This window comes from Coptis chinensis, chromosome 3 (assembly GCF_015680905.1).
Source record: "Coptis chinensis isolate HL-2020 chromosome 3, ASM1568090v1, whole genome shotgun sequence".
Taxonomy (NCBI): Eukaryota; Viridiplantae; Streptophyta; class Magnoliopsida; order Ranunculales; family Ranunculaceae; genus Coptis; species Coptis chinensis.
In genome coordinates, this window is record NC_141458.1 from 6,788,586 (window position 1) to 6,813,635 (window position 25,050).

The window sequence follows — 25,050 nt, forward strand, 5'->3', positions numbered from 1 at the left end:
TCCGAAATATATCGATGAGATATCCGATATTTTAGAAACTTTGGACTGGTCACCAAAAAAACCGAGATATCCGATATATCTCGGTTTTTGGGAACACCGATATATTAACCGATATCGAAATTTTGGGCCTTGGTTTGATCCTTGTCATGGCATAAACCGAAATTATAGTTTGCAGAAACAAAGGATAAGTTATAGCATTTCCTGACATCATCATTATTCAAATAAATAAGTTTCCTTGATTAGTCCGATACTCTGACCAAATCCCCCCGATGGTTATTAACTAACTAAAAGAAATCAAGAAAAGGAGGGAAAATAATCTCATTTACATTAATTTGTAACAGTATCTAAACAAATAAATAACAATAAAACAAAATTGCCAGCCTAAAAAGCATAAAGAAATACAAAAAGAAATAAAAGGAATACGCTAAACCTGAATTCCTAACACAATAATACTCAGATGTCCCACTCCTAGAAAAATGACATACTAGAAAAACAAAAGGAAAAACAATTTAAATAAAATAAAGGGGTTGTAAGAAGCTTCCAAGCATCTGCCATGAACAAATTGACGATGGAAAATGTTATTAATACATGCTTCTTTATAAAAGAAATCAGTATACACGCTTCTAAAGCCACCAACTAAACAGATGGTTCTGGTAAACTCTGGCCTCCCGAGAGTGGACAACCTAACCTGAAATAAAAGCAAATAAAAGAGAAAAAAGAAATAAATTAAACCATGAAGAACCTGTAGTAAACATGTATTGCTTTTAGCTTTGCCCTAAGATGCAAATAAACACACGTGGTTTGAAAGAGAGTCAGAAAGGCACTAAAAATTTGCCCACCGTAATCACAGTTAGAACCAAGTCCACGGTTGGGATGAATTCAAAGGAAACACAATGAATAAGGGATTGAACAGAAAACCCTGCTTGTTTGCAGAGCAGAATTATGATCCTTAGTTGTAACTAAAACAAAGTTGTTCTAAGGAGGGGGGACAGTTGTCATTCATATATGTGCTTCCACCACCAAAAAATCTACCATCTTAGCTGCAACAACTTTCAAATTCAAATGACATCAAACTTATGAATGTATTGGATGCTAGGATGATAGAGATTTTCAAGGTGCATCACCTACAAACGCAACCATAGCCTTGGACCAGTTTCAGTATAGAAGGACCAAAGTTTTGTTCCCATTTGCAGGGTAACCAAGCACAGCCAAAGTGACATTGAGTTTATTTTCGCTCAAGGGTTTAGCTATTACCTTGAGATGGTGTATAACAGCTGCAGCTGATTGTATTAATGGAACCTACTGATGAGGCGTAAGCACTGCAACCACAATTAAAGGAAATGTAATCAAACTTCTTGAAACCATCTTCTGGGTTCACCTAGTATTTTCCAAGATTCATAGTAAAAGTTAATAAGAACTAAAAAAAACGGAAACTGAAAGATACTCAAAATTATACTAGTTGATTTCATTTTTCGACATTATTTTAACAGTACAGAATTTCAGAGACCCCAAAACCCCATCCTGCAGGGCCGAGAATGGTCTCATAGCATATAAACAGCAAACATGCTAGCTCCCAGCTCCTCACCTTCCTCCTCAACGTAATGCATTCATTGGCCATGAAGTCACAGTCAAGGGCTTGCGACCAAACAAGAACTTTGGTCTTCCAGCAGAAAATTTGTTAAACCCACTTAACCGTTGAATGTAAGTCTACAACCGTTCCCCCTTCTTTTAAGGCACATAATCTATCATAATTTTAATCCATAAACTGTTAAACCACAGCTCAATCCCCCCACAGTAGAGGTAGGAATTCATCCCAAGACCTTTGGGTCCAACCCCAAAGATTTGACCAGCAGGCCACTTGACGCCTTTAGAATGGCAAGGTCCAAAGGCAAGTGACGAATCCAAGGAACTGAATCAGTAATGAACTTCTATTATGCAGACTAAGCAATTTACAGTTCTAAGGCTAGAGTATGTATTTACCGATAAAAAAAAAGGCTAGCGTATGTATTTAAATTAGTCATAAACAAAACATAGAAATCAAGCTGTTGACAATCAAGTGAAATTGTTCAATGAAGAAAATTCTCTCAATTGCATGCATACTCGTGTTTGTCAAAGTGTCCACCCATGAGAATCCAATAATAACTAAGTGCAAGTCAGTAAGTACTAACGGAAGTGATGACAATATAAAACTATTAACATAATTAAGATAAACGAGAGGAACGAGAGTAATTTTAAATTGGTGGGCATCAGGAGTTTCAGACTAGCCAAGGTGATCATATTGGCTTAGGCACTTATCGTCAGGTGGTCAACAAAGTAACCAAAATCATTGTATTTCTCTCAAAGTAGCTTGAAAAACAAAAAACTTCCATGTACTAATGTCCCAAATTGAATGTCGAATAAACTGGCAGATTGGTGTAATCGCAGGCTTTTAGGAGAAAATAAAGATGATGGGCAATTCTATCGTTCTTTTCACTAAGGTGTTCCTCTTTCTCATTATTAATGTAGACCATTGGCTAATGAGAACAGCTTCTCCACGTCATCCAAATATTGAACTGTCATATTTTCTAACTTTCAATTTTTATTAAATGTTAAATACTACATTTTTCACTGAATTTTATTGCATTATACCCTCAGAGAATCGATGGTACCCCAAAATTTGTGAATGCAGTGTCAAAGATGTAGAAGGAGCTCAAGATCATCCAGCTTGAATATTTTTACTATTTACAATATAAAGTGCAAGTCTAGGACTAGTGTTGCTTATTGGGTTATTGGTGGTTTTTTCTATTTTGCTCATTTGATCACTATGTTACATGGACATGTGATATTTACAAATAATCCATGTCAAATACGTATCCACATGTCCGTGTCGGACACGACACGGACACATATTGATATACCTAAAAAAATTATATTTTATCGTGTCAGACACTTTGTATCCTGTGTCGGATAAGGACACATGTATCCGTGTCAATGTAACATAGTTTAAAAGGCCACCTAGCTCTAACCCTTCTTGATTGGCTTATAAAAAACTAATTCAACTATACCAATCCAAGGTAGGGAGCTAGAGAAAAGAAAAAGGATATGTGACAGAAATCACATGAAAGTCAGTTCAGAGAAAAACATTAATCACCAGAGACAAAATTTGGAATTTTCACACTTCCCCAACCAAATGCTTTTTAGGCTGACGGAGTTCCTTCATGATTCGTACCATACTCTTCATCTGCCTCGCTGCCATTAACAAGAACGCCTCCATCTGTAGAATCAGCATCCACCTCAACAGGTTCTTCTTGGCCCTCCTCAACAGTTTCTTCTGCGCCTTCTTCTTCTCCACTCTCTTCAATCACCTGGAAAGATAATAAACAAAGTCATAAACAGTAAATATCTGCAACCATAAAAGGAAAACGGCAAAAAGAGCCACAACACGTGGACATATAGGAAAGATGAATCCACCTGGAAAAGAAAAAAAATGCTTAATATACAACATGAAGAAAGGCATTAATATAACTATATATTTGAATGTACACTCTCGGAGAATAATTAAAAATATATATAAAAAACAAAGAATTGCCACTGTTACAAATAAACACATTAGGCAAAGCCTTTCCATTTTATTCAAGGTGGCTGCCAGAGGGGAGGAGGGCAGGGCATATCAATATGCTAAGAATCGTAACAAATCAACTGAAAAAATATTATACCTCGTGACTCGAATCCCCATTTTCAAGAGGTGCCTCCTCATCCTCAATCTGCATGCTTTTGAAAGCCTCCACTAGGTTGATTTTGGATTTTTCAGATAAGTTTACGTATTCATCAGCAGGAGGATAAATGCCCCTGCAAAATCAATTGTGACTATGAAGATCTCACCAAATCATGTACTATAGTAACTTGGTCTGTGCAGCAGTGTGTTTTCTCAAATTACAAGAAATGTCCCTATTTCCACGCTAGGTTCTTACCTCTGTTCCGAAATTTTAGATTCAACCGCAAGAGCAACTTGCCAATCTTCAAACAAATTGGGATATTCCGCAGGATCTGCCAAAGATTCTGCAGCTTTTTGGTTTATCTGTACACCAAGTAATGGAGATAGAAAGTCAAAAGAGGCTTACACCAAGTAATGGAGATAGAAAGGGAAAACAAGGATCCAACTCAAGACAACCAAAAGTCAGAAAAGCGAGCTAAACAGAATCAAGATCTCTAAAAAATACATCTGATTCTTCCTAGCAAACAAACAAGACCTTCTCACAGCATTTTACCTTATTGAGATCATTTCTCCAAATTGATACTATCTCTGAGACCTTGCTAGGAAGATAGGAGCGCGCCATTAAAGCAGCCTCAGGTATCCGGTTGCTGCAGAATATAACTCCAGTATGAATAATATTCGCTCCAGTATGACTAAATAGTCATGAAGAACAATAGATTTAAATGAACAAACTTGTTTCGGATCTACAGGATGGTAACATTCACCTCTCTATCAATAACTGGAGGCACTCTTCCAATTTACCAAGCATGAAAAGACAAAGGAACGCAACATTGTTCTTCCCATGCTCCTTAGCAAGAGATGCCAAATTCGTTATTCCTTCTGCGTCTCCAAGAGCAGAATAGAGAAGCAACAAACCACTCAAGTCTGTTGCGTGAAGTAAGCATTTCTCAGCCATATCCAACTGCATCAGGGTAAAAGCTTGAATTAGATTTTCACTTTTGAGGAAACAAAAGAACTATAACCATAGGTGCCAGAAGCGTGAATTAAGACAGCACAAATATTAGCTTATAAAAAAACAGGATAGAAAGAAAAAGAGGGTATCATATTTAGGTTTATTTCAGGTGATCAATTCAATTTTGAATAAAGATCTTCTTTGATCATTTTAATAGTCTCAATTGACATAAAAGATTACCATTTGACATGTAATCATGCCACAGGATGGGTAGAACCATAGTTGTCTACTAATGTATCCTACTGTCTACCGGTTTGCATTTTTTAGTGTATTGTGTAGTATATGAGTTGGTGGTGGATGTGCATATATAGAAGTATAAAACACATCTGAGATAATGAAATAGATCATAAAACATATTATCTCCATCAAATATAGGATCATGTACAGATAGACCAACTTTATTTAACTTTATACACAAGTAACATTGGTGCCTTAAGCTGTAACGTGTATAACAATAGGTGTGGTGCTTATATTGGAATCATGTGGGAATCACTAGTTTTGTAATTGGGATAGATATGCTAGTTTTGTAATTTTTTGTATTTAAGAATCATATGGGAATGTAGTTAGCTATTCTTAACTCCTTGTTGGGAACGAAATATAAGTATTGTGGACCAAAAAAAAACAGGTGTGGTGGTGCTTATACTTGCATAAAAATAAAATCTACAAGTATGTCTGATATTCTGGACCAATAAAACCAATGTAGTCAAAATAAGAAGCACCAAGACTTTGTTCTTAATATTCAAAAATAAAATCCTTTCATAGCAAGAAACAAACAATACTCACAACTATGACACGTCCTTAACTGATCATAAAAAACAAAAATACACCATAAAAACTTTAAAATTTCTACAATATATCAACATACTAAACTCTAACAAGAATAGTTTAAGTTCAATTCCCTTTACCGATCAAAAATTGGAAGAACTTCAAACACACACAACATCTTGCTTCTTTTTTAACAGAATGCAAATAGCCACATACGGTCTTTTGAATGATATCCGGAGATCAAATTTTTAGAAAGATTAAAACCAGAATCTCCGTGTCAAAGGAAGAGTGTGTGTGTGTGTGTGTGTGTGTGTGTGTGTGTGTGTGTGTGTGTGGGGTCAAAAAGATATAACCAAGTAAGGAAATACCTTTCCAATGGACATAGCTAATTCTCCCAACTGCTTCCATCTGGATTCACTCTGTATTTCTGTAGCAATTTCCTAGAAAGGCAGGAGAGAAACAGGTTGAGCATGAGATTAGGAACATCATGCTAAACAGGAATAAGAATAAGCTTAAGATTTCATTGCTATAGTGACACTAAAGTCTAGAACTGTAGTAAAGGGATTTCGCTGACTCCTGATGCATAGTGCAACGTTGGTCAACTGGTTGTTACAGTGGACACCTTAAAAACATAAAGGATATTTTTTCTATTTCGAAAATATAGCCATATAGGTATCTCTTAAACTCTTTAGAATAAGACCAAGGAAAAAATCAAACTAAGCATATCAAACACATAAGCTTAAGGCTAATGCTATAGGGACACTTAATTTGCAGAATTGTGTAATCAAAGGAGACGCCAGTATTATTGCCCAGGCCTCTAAGAACAAAAGAACTGTGGGGACACTTATTGCCAGGCTCCCAGGAAACAATTTGATGACTAGCACCTACCTAAGGGCTGGGATAGTCATTAGAGCATGCTGGATTGCTGCTAGCAAATGAGATCCCCTATAAGACGCCTAACTGTAGCTTCACTTGATTTCCAGGTCTCCAGTAAAATATTAATTATTAAAGATCTATAAAATTTACCTGTGCAACATCTAATCTCCCAAGCTGAATGGCTAGATCGAATCTGTAATTGGGATCTGTGGCTACTTCCAATGCAGCCTCCAACATATCTCGAGATTCCAAGAAGCGTGCCACACTAGCAAGTACACCGAATTGCTCCATTAGATATAACACAAGGTAAAGAAATAAGACTGCACTTCAAAAAAGAAAATTTGAAATGCAAATGACAAGTCAAAAACGTAGTATGACCGAACAGATCCTGCATCTGTCTGGAACATAATGACTGATTGCACATAAATCACCAGATCTGAGCACAGGGCAATAAGGAGATACACATCAGGGTAGCAGCCAGTGCAAAGGTTATTTGCTACCCTAGTGTCAAAACCAATTCTTGGTCAATAAAGAAGTGGATTACACTAATCAGCCCCAGATCGCTCTGGGTTTCCTCAACTGAAGCCTGCAAGCTTCAATCAGACGTTGCTAATAACATCAATTTTGGCCGGTTTGCAAGGGACATTACATAAAAAATCTACTAATCTTGCATAACCAATGACTAAATTGTACTGATATGGTGATTATTAGAAAAACTTCAATTAGAGCTTCCCAGTACTACAATTTTTTCACTGCTATCTGCATTCTGGATGAAAAATTAAGAAAATTTGAAATCAAACATTAATGAGATGCATGTTTAGAGATATTTTCAACAACAGCACAGGTTTAACACAAGAGGGAGCCGATAAGCAATCCCTTTAGAGGTGCACCGTGCAGTGGTTCTCACACAAGCTAAATCGCTGTGCGGCTCGCATGTGCAAAGAGCCATAGACCAACCATACAGATATGTAGGTATACTGCTTAACCATTGTCAAAGTACAATTATTTTGTGTTTTGAAACATTTCAGGCATATAGCTCAAAAGGCTTACAAGATACTAAAGCTCTTGATAAAGGTAGCTTAATGGCAGTCCCCAAAAAAGGAAAAACAGAAAGTGACTACACAATGCTAATTAGTTTGGCATTGGTCAAAGCAGAACTCGTTGCATTGACGATTTTTTTTAAATTGCTTAAGACAAACAATTATATAACGAAGTTGAACACATCATATAATTCTTCCCCTTTACAGACACGGAATACTGTTCAACAGATAAATTATGCAACATACCTATTATGGTGCTCCTTGGGAATTGTTGGCAAAATTTCATTTGCCCGCTCAATGTCCCCACGAATTACAAGAGTTTTGTACTCAATCAAGCTAAGAAGTAGGGTGTATCCCATAACACTGCAACAAAAGATAATTCAAGTCCTCAGCAATATATAACTAAACTTACAACCACCAGGAAATCACAAAGAGAACACTCACTTGAACTCCTTATCTATAAGATAAACGCGACTCTGATTGGCAAGATATCCCAACAAGTACATTGGCCGATCCAAGTGAAACATTGTGGTAACCTGCAAGTGTACAATAAAGATCCAGATGACTCGTTATAACAAACAAACTCTTTTTCTTAGTTTACAGGACAAACAAACATGCAATCACCAATATAAAGCCCACCTCACCACCAACACAGTAGTTAAGTCGCCAAGAGGAATTATTGTAGATAAAACAGTCCCCGACCCATATTCCAGTTCGAACTCGCTCATTTGTTTCATGTAGGAGCTCAAAAGCATCTTCAACACCCTCCTCATCCACCGGCTTTCCACTATCTAAATAGGACAAAACAATGTCCCTCTGACAAATCATGTACCAAATTCAGTTTCTATATGAAAAGTATGTCTCATTCTTATAAATGAGGGTTGAACCGTCATCAAACTCTTCAAACACAAGCAGAGAGAGGAGAGAGTCCTTACACTGTACTTCAGGATGTAGAAGGATGTGTCGCTAGCAATAGCCACTAAGTCACCACTATCGGCCCAATAAAGGTTCTGATATAGAAAAGACATCAAAATATTTTCACTCCATCTCTCTAAAAAAAAGCAAATTTAACCAAGCAATGGACTTAGCTAGCTTCATACTTACTTTGACATTAACATCAATTCTGCGAATCAACCTGCATTCAGCCCAATCATAGAAACAAATGAAGTCATTTGAGCACATTGCAAGTAAGGTTCCTCCAAAGATACGCTCAGCAGAAAATGTTGGCCGTACAATCTTCTTTTCCTGAAACATAAAAGATCTATTCAAATCCATTAATGATCCAAGAAAAAGTAGATTTAACAAAGAAATCATAACGAGTATGGAGAATTTTGATTTCAATTCAAGAATACAATCCAAGGTTGTATTCATCCATGTTATCAGAGGCCAATAGATGAACAAATAGTTAGTAAATTGCAACAAAGCAAGATCACAGTTATATTTATAGTGGAGTACAGATGGGTAGCGCCATCATGGATGAGTACCATACTGCCTCTTGCACCCTCATCAAAATCGTCTGCTTCAGATATGAACTTGTTAAACACCTTTTTTTGGATCGGTGAACAATTGAACTAAACAAGAGCCATTCTCACTATGTAACAGTCCCTTCAGCAGAAAGTAACTAGTGGGAGGGGGTAACAAAATAAAAGAACCATTCATCCCAGTCCCAGTCCCATTTTTCAGTCCCAGTCCCAAAAGTTCAAAAGTCACATCAAAAGCCGTCTGGGGATTCTTAGGTCAATGCAGTGACAGCCAGTAAACAAGCCACACAAAGAAAGTGTGACATTCTATAGCTAAAACGAAATCTTTTCCATACTGATTACAACTTTTGAGACTAAAGCAAGTAATGCAACTCCTTTACAATTGTGATATTTACTTTCCTAGTTGATATAAGTGAATAAAATTGGTACTTGTTCATTGATGCTTAAAAACTTAAGAAGATATATACTACGGAAGACCTTAGAAGCCATGTGCTCAATCCAGTATCCTTGTAAAGTTGTAATTATGTTCCATAGTCCATTGTAATAAGTTGATAAGATCCAGTCTTATCAATATAAAGTGAAGCGAGGAGTCCTGAACACAAACAACCCACCCCTGCATGATTGTAAAATGACCTTACGGGTAACTAACTTGTAAAATGGAGGGCTACATAATTTTTATCCAATATGTCCACACAAAGTTTAAGTCCAAAGTTTAATTTTATCCAATATGATCCAGTCTTTACAAACATCATTTTTAAAACCCCCCTTAGCAGACAAGATAATTATAACTGTGGTAAAATGCAAACCTGGAAAGTTTTACTGAAGAGTTTGATCCTTGATGTACTTTCTCTGACAGCATATTCTCCATCTGACGACCAAACAAACTCCAAGCCAGAACCAAAAGATCGGTTTCTCCAGGCTAGAGCTGTATATATAATGTACTCTCCATCCCCACAAACAACAACAAATCTTCCATTTGGATTATGCTTTAAGCTCTAAAAACACAAGGAAAGGAATAAAAATGGTGAAGAAAGTCAAAAGTTATTCACAAAGAAACCCTACTTGGTAGTTCTAGTGTGACATGTTCACAGCACGTTCAGTAACTACAGATGCTTAAGAAAAGATAAAAACAGCCAAGATATACATTTATATATGGGTCTATTATATAAAGACACATTCTTGTTCAAACCAATGCATATTTTATTTGTACTGAACCGACTTTAAAGGCTGTATTTCTCAGAACTTTAGTATACCTTAAAAACAAAAACAAAAAATAGATAGGTAAAGTGTCTTCAGTTCACTGACCGCAATAGTTTTTTCACGTGCGACTGTTGAGAGGGGGGGGGGGGGGGGGAGTCTACGTTATTTTAAGGTTTGTTCTGTTCCTAGAACAAATATGAGAAAGAGTGGTGTTTTTTCCATGGGTTGTGGATAACACAGGACTCTCTAACTAAGCTAAACCCCAATTACGATGAATAACAGTAAGGTTTTCCAGACGAACAAGTCAACTGGGAAATGGGTCCTAACAGGATTGTGTAAGGCAATGCCATTTTCAATTCAAAATAATTGAGAAAGGCACTCCAAAATTAGTTAGCAATGCCCTTTTTAATTCTAGGGCAGTAAGATAAATTCCTTGGTGTTCAACAAGATTGCAAAGGACGCACCATGCATGGTAAATAAGCCATATGCACTAAAACAGTGATCTCTTTAAACACCCTTTTAAACATTTCAGTATTTCTTTCATTTCAGATATATGCTATTTGGGTCCTAAGAACAACTGCACGAAATACGACGACTGCTAAAACTGGGAACTGCTAATATCAACATACTAAAAAGTTTGCTCGGCAAAGTGAAAAAGAAATTCAAACTAACGCAAAATATATACAGAAGTCCATCCGACCTGAGGGTAAAGATCACAGCTCCCTAACTCTTTCACAGCCAAAGGTAATCTTTCTCCATCAGTAACCTGTGAAATAAAAAGAACAAACCTACCTTGTTAACTTAAGCAGAAAAATCTTAACAGCTCCAACCAAGCAGTGATGGACAAGATCAGGGCAAGTAGTCAATCAAACCTCAAAATCAGCTCCCACACTTTTGATGTTAACAGTTTGAATTTCATTATGCTTAGCCCATATGATTTTCCCACTACTATCCATACTAGCAACAGGTACTTCACGACCAATTTTAATCATAATGGTTCCTTCATCATATCCAATAGCAACCCTGTTGAGTATGGGGGAAGAAAAACAATCAGGTACAGACATACAGTTTGTTAAAAGGATATACAGTTATACTGAAAGAAGATACGTCATGGATATCGTTTGAATAATATATATATATATATATATATATTTCACCAAATTCAAATTAAAATGGCAATTCTACTTCATAAAACATTCTTCAAGACATGTGACCGCAAGCAAATGCCAACAAAAAGTTCAAAACCACAAGAGAATAGGTATCTTCTACATCTTAATTATTCATCTTTATGCATCTCTTCTTATCTTGGATTTTATTTCAGAATCAAAAAAAGCAGAAGGATAATTTCAAACACCCCAATTACATTAACCTTAATTTAGAGGTGGCAATGGGTCATGTTATCCGTCTTCATAGACGATGACACTTCTTTCTAACATTCTTCAAGACATGTGGGTTGAGAATAGGATCATGGGTTGAAAGAGCGGAAGGATAATTTCAAACACCCCAACCCATTTGATAAACAAGTTAAGGTTGTCCAACCCAAACCCAACCCGCCAAGTTAACGAGTTACCCGACCCATGACCCATTAAGCTAGCTGGTCAAACTCGGATCGGGTTAACAGATAACCTGTTAGTAAATTTTAATTTTTGCAAACATAAACTGATAAACAACAATATATTAAGTCTGGATTTATTAAAAAGACGTGCTTAATTGTTACACATCATGATACTACGAATAATTAAACTCTTTTGTTTTAGGTTTAGTTGGGATTATGATATCTAAAAAATTAGGAAACATATCTTAAAATAGGTCATACGGGTCACGGGTTGACGACCCAACCCATTAGACCCGGGTTAACATATGTGACCCTAATCCAACCCATTTATTTGACGGTTGGGTGGGTCAACCCTTAAATGACCCAAAAGCTTTTTTTTCCAACCCGAACCCACTAATTTCGTGTCGGGTTCGCAAGTTGTGTACAAAATTGCCACCCCTACCTTATTTGACCATGATGAACTAAGTTCATCAAAATCTGTGAGCCAATCAATTATTCTTATTTTTCCTAATTTTAAGCCCACAAAGAAACAACATACTTACCGCCGTGAACCTCTCATGTATGCAACAGCCCATACTCGTTCAAGACCATAATTCAGTGTGTTTTCAAGCCTGTAAATAAAATGACACGTCCAGAATCAGCTCATACTGTCATACATCAACAGGAAACCAAAACAAAATTATAATTATAAATAAATAAAAGTCAAAAAGGATCGTATATCAAGTATCTCAGAATTATACTTTATCCTCTTTTTTATCTATGTAGATAAATTTACCAACACTTAGAGAAAATAAAAAAATGACAGCAAAGGAGATGCATGACACCATTGTAAAAATAAACAGAACAAGTTAAATTTGAAAGAATTCCATGAAATTGGTCTAGCCATGCTAAAAAAACAACAAAAATGCCATCCAAACAAAGCTACCTGACAAAGTTTTCGTACAACCCATTAATACAGGAGAGAGGATAAAGAGGGCAAAATGGAGTATGCTGGTCCAGAATTCAGGTAACTGATAACCTTTTGTCATTTCAATCTAATTAGCCATTTCTACTTGTAACAACTTCTTTTTCTTGAAGTTGTGCTCATTGAAGAAAAATAATAAATAAGAGGAATGCTCGATTCGTTTGTTGTTGTTTTTTTTCCAGTTTTCCCTTCTCTTGTATCTACAGGTTTCCTCAAGGTACTTTGTTCACTTAATGAAGTTCTATCTTTAAAAAATGATATATTAGATTGACTTTATGCAAATAAAAGATCCATATGAAAATTTTGGCAATTTCAGTCAAAAAGACTTCTACATCGGAGTACCTATAAACCAGCAAAACTGAAGAAAAAATAAATAACAAAAAATATTGCATATACCTGTAAGTGGTTGCATGCCAAATTCGAACAGTCCCATCCTCAGAACCTGTGATAATTATAGGAAGTTCGGGATGGAAACAAACTGCTGAAACATTGTGTGTATGGCCTTCTAGTGTCTGAACACAACTTTTGGTTTGGTAGTCCCACACCTGTTTTCCATCCAGTTTATCAGCAGCAAGTTTTAAATTATACGGTTAAATTTAGGCAGATCGGGAGCCAAACCTTAGCAGTATGATCATCAGAACCAGTAATGAGATACGGCCTATCCCCGCCCGTGAAGTAATCAACACAGTTCACCCCTTTCATATGTGCATCTAAGGTAAAATTTGGGTCGGGTGATCCAAGATTCCAAATCTAAACCATAAGAATCCATTAGATAGCCAATAGAGACTCGCATAAATATATATTCCAGACTTAACAAGATAAAATGTTACAGCTCAAAACATGCTACTATAATGAAAAGTTTAGAATACCTTGATAGTGCGATCAAGAGACGCACTTGCAAAAGTGTTGGTGTCTTTCGGATTAAAGGTTACATGCATCACATAGTGTGAATGTCCTTCAAAAATCTGAGTGCACATCCAACCTTTATCCCAATCCCAGAGCCTAATAAGCATGTCATCAGACGCAGACAATACATATGGAAGTGTCGGATGGACCGCAATACATCTGATGTAGTCCGTGTGTGCTTCAAATACTACTTTATCCATCGTATTGTAATTATACACACGGATAAACATATCATCAGATCCAGCAACAACCCATTGCTTTCTCGCGATAAATTTCGAGGAACGCACTGCAAACCCATCATAAATTCTAAATATCCACAAGCTGTAAAATGTGAAAATGAGACAAATAAAGTGACATACCTGGTAACTCCGTGACCTCAAATTTCACAATTGTCTGGAATAATAACAACAGTTTAAATTTATCAACGCCTAGAATATATCTAAAAATGAAATATTCACTGGATTGGACCTTATATTAAGTAAAAGCTAATATTTTAGATCTTAAGGAGAAAATGTGTGCGGAGAATTCTGACAGCTCAAAAAGGACTGCACAAGTGTACAACACTGGTTATCTTGCAGGACTAAGACTTGTCAAAAAAATAATAATAATAAATAAACAAAGATCATCTCAACTGGTCAAATATCCATTATGAAAGAAACACTGAGCATGTCACAGAGAGATGGTTTTGGACTTGTACTATTAGAACAACAAACTAAAGAACAAGACGTGAGGATTACCACTAAGAAATAGCTTCCTATGAAATCTCACTGAAAAGAACAAAGACCCAAAAGAGACTAGAGTGACAACAGAAGACTCAAAACAAGCTAAGAATCCAAAAAAACCAATCGCAAAGAATTCAAAGATCATGTGGTCAAACCGTCTTCGTTGCTTAGGCATTTATGCCTAGGGCAGAAAATTTTCTTTCCACATTCAGTCATGAGGAAAGACCTCAGACTTTCCCACACGTACCATAGGCTTTCTTGTGAAAAGCAAACATCTAGGGCCAACTACTTAAGGGCAGCAAATAACATTCTTCTATCTATTTTACATGTGGCCCTCCGTCTAAAAAGATTAGACATTTATCTGCACCTGCATTTACCAGTTTACTGTCCTAGCCACTAAAAAACTTGACAAAAACACATTCACTACCTTTTCTCACTCTGTACTCACACAAACACTCTATCCATTAGAAGAAAAGGTGCTTTCTGTTCCATAGACAAGGGATCTCTCAAACTTGGATGAGTCTTTTGCTAGTGACTTGGGCATTTATAATATTGCCAATAAAAAGTTGATCTTGGGTTCATGAATTTGAATTTTGAAGGGAAATATGTCTCGTAAACTGATAGACAATCATCTTTTAAAGTAAGAGAGTTTATAAAAGTAGAGATATTATATATGATTAACAAAGGGGAACGGAATACATGTGTAGGATAATATATCCTACAAAACAAACAGAAAAGAAAACACAACTCCCATATGAATGTCCACTAGCTTGGAAAGTTTATCAATTGAAAAATGTCCCATAGATCATTCTTGGGTTATTTCAGATCAACGGCTTTCCCTCATTGTTGGGTTATCCTATTTCAACAACAAAGCCTGTTAAGAAAAATAGTTTAATCGAAGTTGCTTGCTAAACTATACTTACAATAGAACATAGTTTTACCTTTTAACACGGTTTCTAGATCCATCACCTTTTTTAGCAATAAGATTTTAATGGGCATGCAAATTATAACGAACCAAGATAGGAGCCTACATGCATCTGCAGGCAGGGGCGGATCTATAGGTTGGCTGACCGGGGCTACAGCCACCCCAACTTCCCGGAAAAGAAATATATATATATACACGAAGTCATGACCCAGACTGCTAGTAAAAAAAAAAAAAAAAAATCCCTGACTCGTTTCTCACAAGTCACCATCCACTTTATCGAAAAAAAAAAAAAAAACGAGTCACCATCCTAGCCCAGTGGCCCACGAGTGGGGCCCACGTTTCTCTCTCTTTTTTTTTTTTTTTTTTGCTAACAAGAAAATAAATGGTTCGCACAAATGCTGAAATGCTTCCACTGAGAGTTGAACTTAGTGGCCCACGAGTGGCCCATGTTTCTCACAATTACAAAAAGTAAAACTGAAAAAAAAAAAAAAAAAAAAAAAAAGGTCGAAACAGAAAACAAAATAGCACTTTATTCTTGACTTCTTGTCTTCTTCCGCCATTCCAGTTCCGCTCCAATTCCGCGCAGTTCCGCCAACCCAATCCATTTATCATTTTATTCTCTATTCATTATCTAAGGTAAATTGTTTTGCATTATGCCTATATTTTTATTTCGTTTTTGTTTTCCAATTTTCAAATACTAATGTGTTCTCTACTTGACTACTTGACTTATTGCCTTGTTAACTTGTAGTTTATGTTGGAGTATTAGATTGTCATTTAATATTTGGTCTTATTTAATTAGTTGAACATTATTGTAGTTATTATTGTGACATTTTTTTTCGTTTTTTAGTATAGAGCAAACTATTGATTACAAAATTATTATGATTTATTTTAGGTAAGAATGTCTGAACATCAAGCTCGTAAGAAAAATGAAAACCATGTTTTCCTTCTTTAAACCCAAATATGTCACCTCGGGAAATGATGTAACTTCTACATCTAGTCTTGAAATTTCAAAACTAGATAGAGATGGACAACCTCTTTCACAAGTTCAAGTTGTTGAAATTGAACAAGTTCACTAGTGTGATGCTAAGATGCTATGTTATTCTTGCACATTACTTTGTTATGTTTGTCTAGGCCTATAGTGAAAACACTCTTTTGTTCATTTTGGATAAGGTAATAAAAGCGATAACTCTTTTGTTTATCAATGCTAGCTAATTATGAACTCAAATAGATATTCAGATAATTTTCCATAGACATTGATTATTGGTTTCTAAAAAAATCTTTAAAGGTTAACTCCATGGCAGCCCCCCTGATCTAAAATCCTAGCTCCGCCCCTGTCTGCAGGGACAATAAGACATCCCTAACTAGGTTGGAAAACAACAAAATCTACATTGTTATACATTTATATTGGTTTGTACAATTTTTCAAAGTTGAAGAATCTTTACTTTACAAGTACTATTCATTTGATCTATGAAACAGCCTCTGCCTAAAGACTTGAATACAGATTGACCGAGTACTCCTACACACATTCCGGATGTAATTCCTATTCCATCGCATGAAATAAAATCTCTAGATTAAACAGGTTCAGCTCAAAAATCAAATTTATTACCTACTACACGAAATAAAAACAATAAGTTACCTGTGTCTGGTAGTTAAAGATGCAAACAGTTCCTGAATAAAGACTTGCAAGAAGCCTGTACAAAAAAAAATCCAAATGCACAAATTACAATCTACAAATTCACATTCACAACTGAATTACAACAAAAAAATGTAATTGAATGTTACCATGGTTCGGTCGGATGCAGATCAACAGATTTGACTCTCTCCGATCTTTGCGCAAGTTTTCTCTGAGAAAAAAAAACTCTCGTTAGCACATTGAACTTTAAGATCTAATCAATAAAAAAACAAAATGATCGTAACTACCTTGATTTCAAGTCTTAGAGGCTGTTGACAATCGCGGTAAACACAAAAAAACAAATCAAACAATATAACAATCAGAAAAATAGATCATAAACGTAACAGATCTCAACATAAGATTAAGATTCAATGTACATTAGTGTATAATAAAGAAATTGTATCAAATCTAATCAGATCTAGGAATTGAAATAAATTTAAATCGAGAAGAAAAAAAAAAACCATTTTGGGTGATGATGAAACAGCGAGAGTGAGATTTGATTGATGGAAAAGTTAAATATATATATAAATCTTAGAGATCGTAGAAATTGGGAAGTCGGGAAAGGAAGAGTTGTGTGTGATTCAATTCTGTCGCATCAGAAGAGAAGCGAGCGAGATTGGAGGGGAGGAGTTTGTTGAGGTGTTTTGCGTTTTGTTTGTTTATAATTCGATCATATTACGATTTCGCCACTGAGGGTCGTCGTTGGGCTTGGGTATTTATTCGGCCTTTTAAAGGCGATGGTATATCAAACAAAACCCACGCTGATTCAGATGGGCCGAGATTGGTTTGTAAAGCTCCCTAACGCAAGGCTTTCTCGCTTCAGGTCCATGGGCTTAAGTAATAATGGAGAGGATGGTTTTACTAGTGATTATTAGGTCTTAGTGATTGAGGACTAGCAAAACAAACTTTTGATATATTTGGGCAATTAAAGAGTGCATGTTTATTGCAATAGTTTCAATATTATGAACGGTTCGGTTCTTAGTGTTGTAAGTAAGGGTGGAATTTGACCTAAACGAGCTGAGCTTTACCAATTACCATGCTCAAACTCGACTCATTAATTACATGAGCTTTAAATTGAGCTCAAGCTCAACTCATATAGTTAAACAAGCGAGCTTGAGCCGAGCTTAAACGAGCAGAGCCCGAGTGGCTCTGTTATTTTACACTATAAATATGTTATTTGAGCTAAACGAGTTGAGCTTTATCAAGCTCGTTTGTTACAAGAGCTTTAATTTGAACTCGAGCTCGGCTCATATAGTTAAACGAGCGAGCTCCAAGCTACTCGGCTTGAATTCCACCTTTAGTTGTAAAAACCAATAACTATTCAATTTTACGGTCCCAGTTTTGATTCCGATTTTTTGCGGTTTTTAAAATTGTGGAACCATACCCATAATCATCAGTTCCTAGCGGGTATTTCCGGTTCCGTTTTTCATTTCGGTTATTAAGAGATTCACTATTTACACACATTTTTTATTGGTCTTATTAAAAAATGTATACTAAAAACACAAAAATACCGCACGAACGAGTTATTTTTTAAATATTGATATAAATAATTATGTCATTTAATAATAAGTTAAATAAAACCATATATTTAAGATTGTAAGCTATATTTTTATATTATTTATAACATTAAATACTATGAAAACTACATCTTATACTAATAAATCAAATTTAGTAATATATAAATGAATGGTTTTGAGTTTTGATTATTTATTTAAATATTTTTTATGTTAAAAGTAAGATAATGTTCAGTTCCGATTCTGGTCCGATTTTTTTGTTTAAAAAACCACTCAGTTTCGGTTCTATATGGTCCGATTTTTTTAGTACCCATTTTTAAACGGTTCCTAAAAATAGGAATCAGAACTATAATTTTTTCTACAATTTCGATTTTGATTCCGGTTAAACGGGTACCATCAACACCCTTAATCTAGCCAATGGGTTTGTATTACAAATAGATTTGTTGTTTAATGTTTTTTTTTTTAGTTAAGTTAGGGATTAACAATCCCTCACCTGTTGTATTGATTAAGAAATTCTGACATAGTTTTTCCCTTGAGCGTCCTCTTCCATAATATTATAAAGGGACTAATCAAGGGGTGGAACAAAGGAGAAATAACTTATATTTTGTGCATTATGTGCCGGGCTAATAGAAGCTAAATAATCTACTGCCCTGTTCATCTTTCTTGTTACATGATTGAAGGAGATGTACTCAAAAAGGATACTCAAACTTTGAATGGCAGTGACTAGGTCTAGGCAGTACCAAAGGGGATTCTCTTGCTTGTTAATGGCTTTAACTGCCCTTAATGAATCTTATGTAACTTCTACTTCCAAAAGCCCCTCTCGGAGGCATCTTTGTCGTTTAATGTTTTCCTGGTTAGTAAGAGTGAAAAACTTGAACATATGGAGTCTTATTAAACTACACTCTTTGTGGACTACTTTTATAAATATAAGGGAAATTATAGTACGTGTAATACATAACACAGTTAGGGCAGGAATCGGTCGGGTTTGACCCGAATCCAACCTGACCGAATCCGAATAGTTTGGGTTCGGGTCGATTTTCATATATATTTATTTATTTGGGTCAAGTTTGAATTCGGGTCGGGTTCGAATATATTTTTTGGGCTTTTTAATATTTTTAGTGTTATCCAATCGGGTTCAGGTCGGATTAGGATATAAGATTTCGGTTTTATTCGGATTCGGGTTCATATATTGTCAAACTATTTGGGTTCGAATTCGGATATAACCATATCCGACCGACCGAACCTTACCCGTTCCCTGCCCTAAACACAATGTGTTACACTGAGAGTGCAACACCATCCAATGGAAAGGCACCACCTGGATTTTTACCTATACAATTGGATAAATAGGTAAAAAAAAAGAGAAAAAAATATGAAACATCTTCGCTCTACCACCTCCACAATGTCTTCCTCCTCGCTATCTTCTTCTACTTCATTCATGAAAAATCAATTATTAATTGGTAGAAAATGTATTGATTTTCTTTTATAACATGGGGCGTTATTATTTTATTTTTTAACGAAGTTGATGCACCTCTTTTCTGTGACTATGTAGTATGTTCGATTCCTTAATTAATTCTATTTTGAGGATACCCATAATCCCATATATGCACTAACTACTGCACATATACTCATAGTTCTATCTATATATACTAAAAATATGGTGCTGGGTTTAAGATGTTTCGAGTAATCGGTGGGATTTTTTTATTTTTGATTTTTATGAATTTGTAATCACCCATGGTCCATGGATAATGAATTGAATGATTAGAGTTTGTACTTCATAGTGCCTTTATTTATCATAAATTATTGGGTTAGTTAGTCCCCCCCCCCCCTATTAGTTGCAATTAGTATTACCTCTCTATTTTCAAAAATGTTACCCCCCCCCCCCAATATGTAAGATCCAATGGTAATTGTTCTACCCCCACAAATGTGGCCCAATAAAAGCTCAAATCAATACAAATCTACGCTCAGAGCCCATGCTCAAAACTTATCTATAAAAAGCTCAAAGTAATGTTTCTTCATGTGAAAAAAAAACTTCATATCGTAGCCGTTGGATCTTCTAAAGTAACACAATATGTTACACTACCAAGTAACATGACCCAATTGTATTTGGCGCATGAGGACATATGTGACCTTGAAACCACCCCAGCCAATTCCCAAAAGAAAAAAGTGGCTGACGTACCATCATTACTTCGTCAACCAGCCCACCATCACGACAAACCCCAACAATTTCATGACCAAAATCGCCACCCTCCACCAGTTTCAAGACCAACACGAACACTCTCTCATTATCTATCCCCCCCCCCCCCCCTAAAAAAATATCATTAAAACACAAAATCGACCAAATTAGAACAAATTGCTTCGAATTTATGCCCAAACGCATGATTTGAAACACCCAAACTCATAAATTGTGCTAGTGGTGGTGGGTGACTAGTGGTGGTTGATACCAAGAGGAGGTAGATAATATTTTGAGAAATAAAAGAAACAAATTATGAACAAAAGATGAAGAAGAGAAAAATACCTTTAGATATATATTATAGCCTTGGCTCTATTTTTCAAGACTTCACATAGTCTCAAATTTTTTGTAAACTCTAATACTAATTACGAAAAAAATGCATGATTTCCAAATCTTTAGATATATATTATAGATATATCCTCACCAATCTATTTTTTAGAGCATTGACAGAGACTTAAGTTTTTTCTAAACTCTATTACTAATTACGAAAAAATATGATATATAAATAAATAAACAATCTCATATAGAGTTTCACAGAGTCTCCAACTTTTCCTAAACAATATAGCTAATTAAAAAAAAAAAACAGGGACAAAAAACTAAATTGCTAAAAACAACTAGTCATTTGGCCCCGCCTATGGCCGGACTTGCTACATAGATAGTTAATGACTCAAAAGCTTAAAGTCTACTTGAATAAATAATATATGTATATTGATAGCTAGTGATTCATTGCTTATAATATATGTATACTTTGTTTGAAGGGTTTATGTTTTTCTAATTTTTTTTAAAGGGTTTTATTTCTAGTTTTGGGTTATTATTGTTCCTGTTACAATAAGTTGTCAGGTTGCCGATTAAGGAGTATAGGACCTAGTAGCACCTTTTGGTGAATGCTTGTGTCGCGGGTTTTCTCTAGACCTAAAGATTGGGAGTTGCACTGATCCCATCAATTATTGTTCAAATATTGTTGGTTCTAGCAACATGACATTTTGGCCAGAGCCTATATATTCCAGAGGATTCAGCGATAGATACATTTACCGAGTCCACATATTCACCAAGATTTAAAGCATTGAGCTCAAAATCAGATGGCCATCAAACAATGTGCAACATTAGCTAAAAGGTTGAGCTTCAACAACCAAGTTAAGCAAGCTACTCAGTAATCAGTAAATCATACTAAAAGAAAACCTGTAGCAAAATATGAGACAATGGGTTGAACACAACCAATTCAAAAAATATAGGTAAAACAACACCACTGTAAGAATGTTTCTATAACCACCATGGAAATATAGCCAACATAAAATATGATATGTTCGTTGAACAGCCGACTAAAAGACTCCAGTGAAATTGACTACTAATATATGTTGCGTATTAGAAAGACAATTGACAAAGTATGTTTGGTGTAGTAAGCTTCATCACAAATAGTTAAAATGAAAGACAATGACCGAAGAGTGAGTTTAATGTAGGTATATTATCCCTTGGAACAACAAAAATATATAATAAAAGTAGCTTTCAACATATAACTTGAGCATTTTTTTGTATGTCTGCAACGTAAATTTTTTGGCGCACTTCGTTGTATATGCTAGGAGTCCATTGATAAGTCAATCACAATTTGTCCTGCAATAAGAATAATTTTAAGCGTTAGTTATTTATTATTTCAATATTTTATTTATGACCATTATTGAATGAGTAAATTACCTGAATTCCTAGACATTATTTATTGGCATTTGGTTCTTCATCTTCTTGTTTGATTTTAATGCGCTGTTTTTCAAGATAGTAATAGAATATGTGAGATGTATACCAAAACGTAGCAAAAACATTTTACAGGCAAAACTAAGATAAACCTATGCAAATGTTCCCTAATAGATATATATATTAATATAAAATAATAACACTACAATTTTAACAAGACAATATCCAGAGGCGAGTACCAATTTAAACTAACTAATATAATAATATTTTCTACTATGTATTTTATTTTTCCCAAACAATGTGTTCATTCCACTTCTTTCTTTATAGTTGTTGGCTTGTTGGCTTCAGTACTGCCAAAGAAACTTGAAGCTTCCTTCAATGTCATGTCTTGCAGCAATCAGTGGCCAATGCCACCCGTATCAGGTTTCAACTTCTCTCCATTTTGAAGAGAAATCGATCAATTACAGAGTATCTCCAACATGCCAAGTCCTTGGCTGATTCCCACTTCGAACCAACCAACCAAAGCAATTGACTTTGAAAATAGACAACTACGATAAAATCCCCCACATTCAAATTTTCTTCAAATAGACCTAATAGAAAAACAAAGCAATTAAAAAAATTCATTGTAGATCTATATACCAATCAAGTCACTACCAACAATGCACATCAATCTTCACATCTCTTTTATAAAGAAGCAAGTTCAACACTACCACACAACATGTACATATAATCGTAAAAATCCATGTGAGAAAACAATAAGTTGAAGAGACTGCCTATACCATGTTAGAATATAACATAACATAAAAATGTGAATAATCTTGGAACAATGCTAAGCAAGTGCACACACTTGCTCGATATATTATCATCCTCATGCATCATCAGTATCTTGTTTTTCCTTCAATATTGTAGACTGACTATTTTTGTCAAGCTCTTGTGTGTAACAAAACTGATTCCAATTTAGATTTAAATGAGAAGTCATAAACTAATTAATATAAAGGATATATATGCAAAAATCAGAATATAGACTATGCATACATTAAAGAAAGAAACACAAATGTCTTTATATGTCTATATTTGGCAAGTAAATATAGACAAAACATTGTATTTATGTAAACCAAATAAATTGTGTTACGTTGTAATTCACTGGGATATATTTCATATTGGGAAATTCTATTGTAAATGATGTTCATAACTACATATGTTTAGACACTAAATTTTGCTATTGCCCGAAATAATCCAAGGAATGCTTCAATGCATCATGTACTTGAAGCGACTTAGAAAAATACTGCAAAACCATATGTCATTCTGGGATATGACATGCAATACAACCACTACTAATAATGCCATGATTTACATACTAATTGTCCAGTTTTGTTGTTGTTGTTTTTGTTTGTTTGTTTTTTTTTTGTTCAATTTGAAGAAATAAAATAGAATAATGTCATAGCAAATGTTCCTCCATTTGAAATCCTAACAAAACTCTTTGACACAATTGTATAAAGACTTCATATATATCACTAAATAGTGGAGTTTTAAAATGGTCTCAATTACAAAATAATAAGATAATAATAATAATATAATTATAGAAAGATTTGATATGTGATATAATTCCAATGGTCGCGAACATGAAATATAGTGATTACTGATGGCATGCCAAGTATTTCTTAGCGTTACAGACTCTCAATTGCTAGACAACAGCTTTTTATAAAAACAGTTTGAGTAGTCTTTGCTGGCCAAAAATTCCTCAACTTTAAAGTCAGGATGATCCATCTCATATATTTGACCTGAAAATTTATAGTTGAAGAAATCAATAATTTGAGTTTTTCACCGCTTTGAGGGTATCAATGTATCATCTCAACATTAACAAAAAGTAATATAAAATAGAAGAACAAAGGGCTGAAACCCTATTGCAAAGACAAACTTTTGGAAAAAGATATATGACAACCAAATAAATAGGAAAGAAAAAAAAAAGTTTAAGAAAAAGTAAAAGAAAAGGGAACCGGGTGGTATCCCCTCATCTTCAATACTAACCAAATATAAGGATGGGTGTTCACCCCAAAGTGTTCCCGGACTGCATGCATACATCCGTAAGTAACTTAGTGCAACATGGCAAATTTCATTGAGAGGAATCAGCAAAGAAAAGAAAAAGGGTCTGAATGTGTATTTGAGAGATTGTAATGAGGAGTGTCCACATGAATGGGCATGCGGTCCTCTTTTATATTTTGTCGAGAGTTTGGATTGCTCCACGTACCTAAGTGGAACGAAATATCATGATACTGTTGAAAGGACCATCAGTCCAACAAATTCAACAATATTGTTATTATATATTTTGCCTATTTGTCAAACATTTGTTAGCTTTTACCTTTCTCAATATGAAGAATAAATGTATAAATACAGAAATATGCAACGTACTTAGGTCCTATTAACACTTGTATCAACATAGAATTTTTTTTCACAAACGATACAATGTACTATGCCCGATTTCACAAAAATAGCAACTTTTGGGTTGTCGGTTAAGTGATGATGTGTCATTGTTTTTTCATTTTCGTTTTATTTGTATTTTCTACTTGGCATGCCACATCAGCATTTTCTACCAACTCAGCATTGCCAACTCAGCACTGCCAACTCAACATTTTCGTTTTTTTTTTTTAAGTGACTGAAAAATAAATTAATAATTTGTTTGAATTAATAAATATATAAAAAAGAATAAATTAATAATTATATAATAATAATAAAATAATTATATAAATAATAAAGAAATATATATATATAATATATTATTTTATTTATTATATATATTTGAAAATTATCAAA

The 25,050-nt window shown here is 34.9% G+C and overlaps 1 protein-coding gene across 6 annotated transcripts; it reads right to left on the reverse strand.

Moving 5' to 3' along the window:
* Positions 1-303: 303 nt before the first annotated feature.
* On the reverse strand, positions 304-17,510 carry LOC147507595 (coatomer subunit beta'-1-like). 6 transcript variants are annotated; one of them, XM_086600318.1, is made up of 26 exons: positions 17,274-17,510; positions 17,061-17,081; positions 16,923-16,984; positions 16,777-16,831; positions 13,853-13,886; positions 13,457-13,779; positions 13,206-13,337; positions 12,984-13,132; positions 12,166-12,234; positions 10,941-11,091; positions 10,769-10,834; positions 9,675-9,863; positions 8,492-8,632; positions 8,323-8,397; positions 8,027-8,203; positions 7,832-7,923; positions 7,634-7,750; positions 6,498-6,612; positions 5,840-5,911; positions 4,459-4,655; positions 4,248-4,341; positions 3,951-4,057; positions 3,696-3,828; positions 3,209-3,344; positions 1,255-1,319; positions 304-688 (listed from the first exon to the last, which is right to left on the reverse strand). In XM_086600318.1, the coding sequence occupies exons 1-25, from the start codon at positions 17,274-17,276 to the stop codon at positions 1,300-1,302; spliced, it is 2,730 nt and encodes a 909-aa protein (XP_086456444.1). In that variant the 5' UTR covers positions 17,277-17,510; the 3' UTR covers positions 304-688; positions 1,255-1,299. The 6 variants fall into 6 exon arrangements, with proteins under 6 accessions (XP_086456444.1, XP_086456445.1, XP_086456441.1 ...); XM_086600319.1 differs by having other exon boundaries at positions 304-683; positions 17,274-17,500; XM_086600315.1 differs by having other exon boundaries at positions 3,167-3,344; positions 17,274-17,500.
* Between the last annotated feature and the right edge of the window lie 7,540 nt (positions 17,511-25,050).

Excerpts from the sequence above, each read along its gene's own strand:
- LOC147507595 (XM_086600315.1), bottom strand. Across the intron at positions 16,832-16,922 it reads CTGCATCCGACCGAACCATG|GCTTCTTGCAAGTCTTTATT; the intron begins GTAACATTCAAT and ends TTTTTTGTACAG. Across the intron at positions 11,092-12,165 it reads TACATGAGAGGTTCACGGCG|GGTTGCTATTGGATATGATG; the intron begins GTAAGTATGTTG and ends CATACTCAACAG.